At 35.7% G+C, this 8,096-nt stretch overlaps 1 protein-coding gene across 1 annotated transcript; it reads right to left on the bottom strand.

Moving 5' to 3' along the window:
- Nucleotides 1–1,367: 1,367 nt before the first annotated feature.
- Nucleotides 1,368–7,839, bottom strand: LOC139945271 (uncharacterized). The gene is made up of 3 exons (XM_071942602.1): nucleotides 7,698–7,839; nucleotides 6,448–6,640; nucleotides 1,368–4,706 (listed from the first exon to the last, which is right to left on the bottom strand). The coding sequence occupies exons 1-3, from the start codon at nucleotides 7,809–7,811 to the stop codon at nucleotides 4,690–4,692; spliced, it is 324 nt and encodes a 107-aa protein (XP_071798703.1). The 5' UTR covers nucleotides 7,812–7,839; the 3' UTR covers nucleotides 1,368–4,689.
- Between the last annotated feature and the right edge of the window lie 257 nt (nucleotides 7,840–8,096).

Raw genomic sequence — 8,096 nt, 5'->3', positions numbered from 1 at the left:
AGAATTATTATTGCCGACTTAGATGATTCGCCTCTACAGACATTACTCTACGAGTAAATAACTAGATGCTTGGCTTTTCAAGTTGAAGATAATTTTAGAATTATTCAATCAAGTCGACAAAAAATTGTTTGGAATGTGCATAAAGTCACCGTGTAATTGTTCAGTTTACAACTCTATTGGTTCAAACAATTATGTCTCTATGACTCATTCAAAAAGTACACTTTTTTCAAAAAATTATGATTTAGGGGAAAAGAGAACGATAATAATGTTTTTTTTACATAAGTGATGTCATGATGAGTCATACCACTCTTGTTTCTGTTAAGCTTTCGCAGAAGATAATAGAATGTTTAAATATTCTTATCATCGTCTCGGTGAAGGAAGGTCATAGACTACAATTGGACATTAGTAGTGATCAGAAGGTCTTTACGTGACAGATATGAAGACATCTGAAGAACAAAAATAATACTTTGAAAACCACTCTCGATCAATACATTTTATTTGCAAGGTCTAAAACACGCAAAAGCAATTTCACGAAATCCGTAAAAACTGCAATAAGGCATTGGACACGTTTGGTGATTACTCAAAAGATATGTCAGCGTTAAAACTCTCTTGAAACAAGCAATGGAGAGTAGTTAAACAAACTGTTAGAAACAATTACCGCCTCTGAAGTAACGTAGTCTTTTTAGAAAGATGCAATTTCTCACTGAAATATTTAAATCTGAGAAAGACTTTCTGAGGCATCTGAAAACACATAATTTGAACAACAAGGGTGTTTTTCTCGCATTATTTTTGAGCAACTTCGATGACCTACTGAACCAAAATTTTCAAAGGTTTGTAATTTTATGCATATGTTGGTATACACCAAGTGAGAATACTGGTCTATGACATTTACCAAACGTATCCAGTGCCTTTAATTACATCACAGTCCAACACAGACATTATTTTGTCGTTGTGAACATCTTCCTAAACATCCTTGCGTGTGTCCCTTATGTGCTGCCAGCAGATGTCTAAGAAAATCTGTTTGATAATATTTACAGAGTGGTATGTAAACGAGAAGTGGAATAAGTGAGATTCCGCAAGCTGTTTAGGGGGTTGCAGCATCCACACTGGCTGTGGGAAAAGAGACAACGTTCAAGAGTTCACGGTCATGACGGGAAACAGATGTGAACTGTCATTATGTTTGAGAATTCTCGCAAATGTTTTTTATGAACGTCTGATCGTGTGAACTGAACATTCATCTGGTTTCTTTGGTTTAACATCAATAATTAGCATCGATTGTTGCTCTACAGACAGATGTATCTTACTGATTAGTACACACGCCTCGGTTTGGTTTTAGTGACCAGAATTTTTCTTTTTTTTTCTTTTGAGTGGAGCTCTAAGACTCCGTTTATTTATCACCAGTGAAAACAAAGTACAAACATCTTCAATGGAACATCAACACATACACTGTTAAATCAATACATTAAGGATACAAGAGGCTAGTTAAGACAATGAACAAAAGTGATATTACATATCAAACAACAAGAACATCAAAACATGATAAAAAGCAAATGTTTGCAAGAAAAACGTTAAACTTACAACGAACGTAGAGGACAGTAACTGGAAAGATGAAATTGGATTTAAATCAAAACGTACATTTTGGAGTTTGGTCTTCATTGAGGACACACAGAGATTTGCACAATATTTGCTAAAACTACTTGTTCATAGAAAATTAAAAGTGTATTGTGTGGCAATTTAATATTCAAAATTTAAAGTCAATTTTTCTATTTTTTTTTATTTTTTTTACATGTACACCGTTTTAGTTTAGCTTTGATATAAATTACAAATGGTTATCATAATCGTGATGCATAATCTATATTGTCATCATCCCTTTCCTATAAAATCTTCATTCCATTTATTATTTTAAGTATATTGTTGTCGTATGCCTTAGAAATCGCTGAACCTTATTTAAATTTCAAATCTTTATTCCAGAATTGCAGAAAATGCGTTTCTAATTGTTTATTTCGTGTCTGAAAAAAAAACACGAATACTAAGTCCAAAGAGATGTTTTCACGAGAATAATTTCGTTTTCCCATTACAAGTTAAATCTGCGTTCCCGGTCGAAGGTTCCTTTGTATTGTGATTGCAAACAGTTGAAGCTTGTAGTAAGCCAAGACTCATACCAAATTCTTTTAACTAAAAATGTTTTGTGAATACCATTCAATACCCACATTGATCTTATTTTTCATGTTTACATTTCTAATTCTTCTGCAAAATGTAAGGGCTTTGTACTTGTGTTTTGTTTTAGAAAAATGCAGAGTATGTTCTATGAACATTATACATATAAACAGCTACAACAAACATGTTTGTAAAAAAATCAGCCAGCAATGTTTGCGTCCTCTAATTCCATGATAAGTTTATTTAAAAGTAACAGAGAAATAAAACTGCGCATCTGTCCAAGCAGCTTTCAACTGCAAATGAACGATTGTTTTTGGTCCACAATTTCTTGTTGTATACAACTATTTTCAATCACAGAAACAGCACAACATTTCCCTACGCAGAGAGCATATTAATATCGGCATGATGGCTACGAAAATACAAGCAATTGTCTGCTAGGTTATAGCAAAGATGACTCAAATATAGAGTGAAATTCGAAACCGCTCGGTCGATCAATCTTAGAAGGTAGATACCCCAGGTAGCTTTACTTATGCAGGTTACTGCCAGCACCGATTGCATGGGCCAATCGAAATTGATGGAGTTTGTGGTATTGCATTGCTTACATTTAATTATAATGGATTCCCCTAAAGCTAGTATCCTCGGTCAACTGAAACGGAAATGCATCTGTATTGTGTTTTTCAGGGTGTTTTTTTTTATAGCCTTGGTGATATAAAAATACACAAATCTGTGCTGAATGTTTGTATGTTCCAGTGCCTCCTTGATTATTCATTAAATATATTCATTAAATATTCTATGACCATGTGTTTTTTTATCCATTTTTGGTTAAGATAGCTGAACGTATGGGGCGTAAAGATTTTTGAAATTCCTAAAACAATTTTCACCAGGAGAACAAAAATTCAAACAGTAAATTTCATATCCATTTCTGATAACTGTATATTTAATAGCATCAATGTGTAGTAATGTAATTCCAGCATGGACACGGAAACCAGCATAGCGTATGCATTCCCTCAAGACCATTTAGTTGAATTTCAACCCCAACCTTTTTTACAACCCGGGGCCCAATACTTCTCAGCAGTTAAACCCCTGGACTGTAAGTAATTACAATTCAGCATAACTTAGTGAGATAGTAAAAAGTGCCCAGTGTATTGAAACAAAATTGAATTACTTATGTGGAGGAAAAGGAAATGCATTAAAGGTACTGGACGCTATTGGTAATTAATCAAAAAAAATGTAGCATAAAAACGTACTGGGAATAGTGAGCTGTTGGTAGTATAAAACATTGTGAGAAATGGCTCCCTCTGAAGTAACGTAGTTTATGAAACGGAGGATATTTCTCACTCAAATTCTTAAAAGACTTCAGCTGAGGCCTTTTGTTAGACATTATAAACAACATAAAGTTGTGCAAATAAAGGTGTTTTTCTCTTATTTATTTATTCTCTTACAACTTCGACGACCAATTGAGTCCAAATGTTCACACGTTTGTTATTTTATGCATATGTTGGAATAGACCAACTGGTTTTTGACAATTACCAAAATGTGTCCAGTGCCTTTAAAATTCCGGCCTGCTAGTTAATGAGGGTGAACGATTAATGACCACGTTCAGTGACTGGTAGGAATAGTACGATGAAGATATCAAAAGCTGATGACATGACTGCTCTTCACAGATCATTAAATTTTGACACTGTTTATGCATAGACTATGCATAACCTTTTTCTGTTTTGTCAAATAGGGCATAACCTTAGTCACGATGGGTTAACCCTTCTGGCTTGTTATAAATTGTTTATTAGAAACATCCGAAACACAATTTACATATTTTTTTCATGGAGGAAGTCAAGTATATGTAATTGTGTGGTTTTTTTTAATATCTGTTTGGGACCCTTCTGGGGCTGCTGAGGTGGTTGTTGTTCCTCAATTTCATTACAAGTTTGAGACCAAAACCTTTTTTTAAATGATTTTAAATAACTCCATTTTCCTTTTTTTTTTTTTACTTATTTCTTGTTTTTGAAGTGGACACAAAACATTCAGATTTCGACCTCCAAAATGAACGATGTCGATGTAAACGAACGATGTCTGAGTATTAAAAAAAAATCAATCACCCTAAACCAAAGTATTGTCTAAAAAAATCTGCATATTTACAGTTGATATTTACAAATGTCTCCATTTAAATGTTCCTTTAAGAAATATATACACAAGGGTCAAGACACACGGGCGATCTGACCCTGGAACTGTCCTGGCCGACTCTTGCTTCAGACGATTGGAAAAAAAAACATTTTAGGGTCACAAAGTTTAGGTCACTGACTATAAACGAGTCAGTGTCACACACAAGCCTGTTTTTGTTGATTCCTGAAAACATCACTGGATTCGAACGTGAAGCAATGTGAAAAACAGGTTTTTTTTCATGAGTAGAAAGTACTCCGGTTAGCGTTTAATGTCACCCTGATTTCGCTGTTCAGTGCATACGGTCGTTCAGCTCCGATGAACGGCAGGGCTCCGGAATGAATCACGCCTCCACAAGGTCGGCCGTCATGCAAGTTAGTGTCCCTTTTTACCTGTGTGCAGCAATTGAAGAAAAAAAAAACAGGATTTTTTTGTTAATAGTCTCACACACATGGTAAACAATTTCATGCATGACCTACTTATTTAGATTATATGATACGGATGTAGCCTTTCCATTATTGAACAACAAAATCATTTGCAATAGTAGAAGTAGTTTTTCATGAATAACAAAATATTCAAAATGCTACATATTCAGCGATGGAATTATTTCGAATGATCCCACCAACGCTATGCTATAATATACAAATACTAAACCCGAATGATAAAAACAGAGCAACAATGTGATACTGACTCAGTCTGTTTAGATTTGGTATTTGTTGAAATCAGTTATTAATATTTTTTAAGCGGGAACATTTTCGAAATATTCTATTTGTGTTTGTATCATCATGTATACAATCAGACACCTGTAATCTTGTGATTATTTTGTTGTCTATCATTTCTTAAAAATTTCTCTGCTCGGCAGAAATAAGCAGGATACCAGTCACAAATTGTACATGTGAGACAGTACTTTGGTTGGTAACCTTATTCTGGTGAGTATAATTTTGTTGTGCTTAGCTATTTTTGGTGCTTAAGCAGCTTTATGAAACTGGGCCGTGGTTAGGAGGATTTGGGTTTTGTACATGGCTACGGAAAATGGAAAAATTTCCTTCACCACTATACATGTTTCAACAGGAAACAACGATCATGCCATAAAACACGACACGAACCAAAGAGGTCCCAATTTCATAGAGCTGCTCAGCATGAAAATTTGCTTGGCATGAAATTTCTTCCTTGACAAAAACAGGATTACCAGCCAATTTCCATTTGTTGCATATTGCTTGTTACTGGTATTCAGCTGTTGTTTGCTTATCCTGAAAATTACGTGGAAACTGGTTGGCGATCCTGTTGTTTACCATGGAAGAAATGTTATGCTAAGCAGATTTTGTGCTTAGCAGCTAAATGAAATTAGACCCAGAAGCTAACACACATGAGGTCGTGAACTTATAGGCACTGGACACCTTTGGTAATTGTCAAAGACCAGTTGTATTATCACTTGGTGTATGTCAGCATATGCAAACAATAACAAACCTATGGGAATTTGGGCTTAATTGGTCATGGTCATCGAATTTTCAAGAGAATAATGAAAGAAACAACACCCTTGTCGGACGAAATTAAGTTTTTTATGCTACCAATTATTATTTTGAATAATTACTAATAGCGTCCAGTGCCTTGAACTGCTTTGTCGTTTACATTTAATGGTAACTGGATCGGTTTTAGTAAAAAGAGAATGGAGACAACCCAATACATATAAATATTGATCTGAAAGAAATAAATGAAATATAGCACTTAAATTACTTATCAATACAAAATCGTTTATGGCCACAACTACTTCATTAGATGCAAAAAAGTAGGCCTAGTTGTTGCCATAAAACCCAATGCAGATTTTTAGTTTCTCGGTAAAGTGCTCCACTTTATTTTACTTGCAATTATAATGCGGCTATCTATCGCCTTTTTCAAAGAGTGAGATATACTTTTTCTTCAATATGTGCACCTTGTCAAATGTTTCACTTCCTATCATAAAAAAGCACCAGTAGTATATACATGAATATGGAATAGGAATTTACTGTTTCGGTAAACCTGCGGGTACAAAACCATGTAAACAAATCTCTTTTTGAAAGAGTGTTGCAAAACTATTTTTGATAAGTAGTTTTTTTTTTTTTTAAAGAGAAGTAAAACAAAAGTGAACCAACATACCTTCTTTAGGCGGGTTTCTACTTCTCTTGGGGTCATTGCAGCAGACGGGCGTTAACGTCTGTGGAACCATAGCATCCTTGTCTATCCTTGTGATCGAACCGTCTTGTGAATCTTTGGATGTGATATGCAGCTGGGTCGATTTGTTGTCGGCCACATTTTTCTTGACATCCATTATGACGTTCTTCTCACTGCACTGTAACATAACAGAACAAACTTATTCAGAAATACTGGACCAAATAGACGTCGTTTCCTTTGCGAGTGTGAAGAGCCGCCGAGCCGCGTGTATAGGGCATCCACTCCCGTGAACGTCCGGGGATAAAATGAAGAATTCACCCGTGCGATGTGGTGTTGAGCTGCGCGCCCACACACACAGTGGCGTACACCATCCCGGACAGCTACACACAAAATGGGTAGCTAATTATGGCGCCATTTTTTCCCTTCGCTCTATCCTGTTAAACCAGTCGCCATGTTAGGGCGGTGTTGGATGCTGATTTGTGCGGTTAATATTAACAATTTACATCATTTAATTAAAGCACATTATTTACGTTTGGGTCCCGATGAGTCTGTCTGTTTTTACTCGACGATTTATGGGGTATTTCCACGGGTATTTCTACAAAAGACAATACTTTTTCGGTTGACTTTTCAGGAAGTAGTGCTTTTCGAATGACGCTTCGTCATACAACGTTTTATCGTGTTTTGTTAGTAGTTTTAAATAACGTAGTGTATAACATTATTTTTGTAACATATTAGAAACACCTACATTACATGTGCACAAGCGTTTACTTTGGATAAAATAATCACAGTTTCCGGGTGTTGATACTTTAACTTATGAATGCTAACCCAGGTATTTGTGTGTAAGTTATTGATATGAACGAAGTGGTGATTGTGTTTTGGCCTCTGTATAAAACTGCAACGTGAGATATGTTTAACGAATTTACACGGACCCCAGCGCAGGATAACTTCATGTATATGTTTTTCCTACCTACTGTGACTCAAACTAAAAGATAAACAAATTATTTCTTTTGTTCGAAATCAAGTGACCATATCTGGTATAGAAATTGAACCGTGGGAAGAAAATAAATTCAACGAGCGAGAAAGGCAAACATAATGGCGGACACCAGAAAGTTTTGGATTATGATTATAAACGAATTTGTAAAAGAATGAAATACGTTCAAATAAGTGTTTGTTTAGAACTTTATGATTGAAATATTATGTTTGTCAACAAATTATTAGTAGTAACGGTTTCTTACCTTTGCTTGACTGTGTGCGTTGAGCAAAGGACCGCAGGAAAAGCTAAGTTGTTTGCTTTCAACTGAAATTTGCCGATTGTTGTGTTTTTGATGACGTTTGCCAAATATCGGCATATCGCGTGACGGGAACCACTAGGTGTGATGAGACAATCCCTAAATGTCAATAGTTATCAGTAGACGTGGAATAATAAATGAGCGCCAAAAGGCGACAAAAGTGGAGCTCTTCCTGTGCTCAGACTTACTCCCTTTGGATTAATGCTCGGGCTTGCCGAAACTATGAGGGCGCGCGGGGGGAGGACCGGCGCAGTATTAAACGTGTCGAGGATGAGAAATAATCAAACCGTGCCGTCCGGGTCAGCCGATTTAACCTTATATTATAATATCAATGGCCGTTACCAT

The sequence above is a fragment of the Asterias amurensis genome, chromosome 12, assembly GCF_032118995.1.
Source record: "Asterias amurensis chromosome 12, ASM3211899v1".
Taxonomy (NCBI): Eukaryota; Metazoa; Echinodermata; class Asteroidea; order Forcipulatida; family Asteriidae; genus Asterias; species Asterias amurensis.
This window is presented reverse-complemented; position numbering and strand designations above follow the sequence as displayed.

Excerpts from the sequence above, each read along its gene's own strand:
- LOC139945271 (XM_071942602.1), bottom strand. The coding sequence starts at position 7,811 with ATGCCGATATTTGGCAAACGTCATCAAAAACACAACAATCGGCAAATT. Across the intron at positions 6,641-7,697 it reads ACGCACACAGTCAAGCAAAG|TGCAGTGAGAAGAACGTCAT; the intron begins GTAAGAAACCGT and ends GTTATGTTACAG.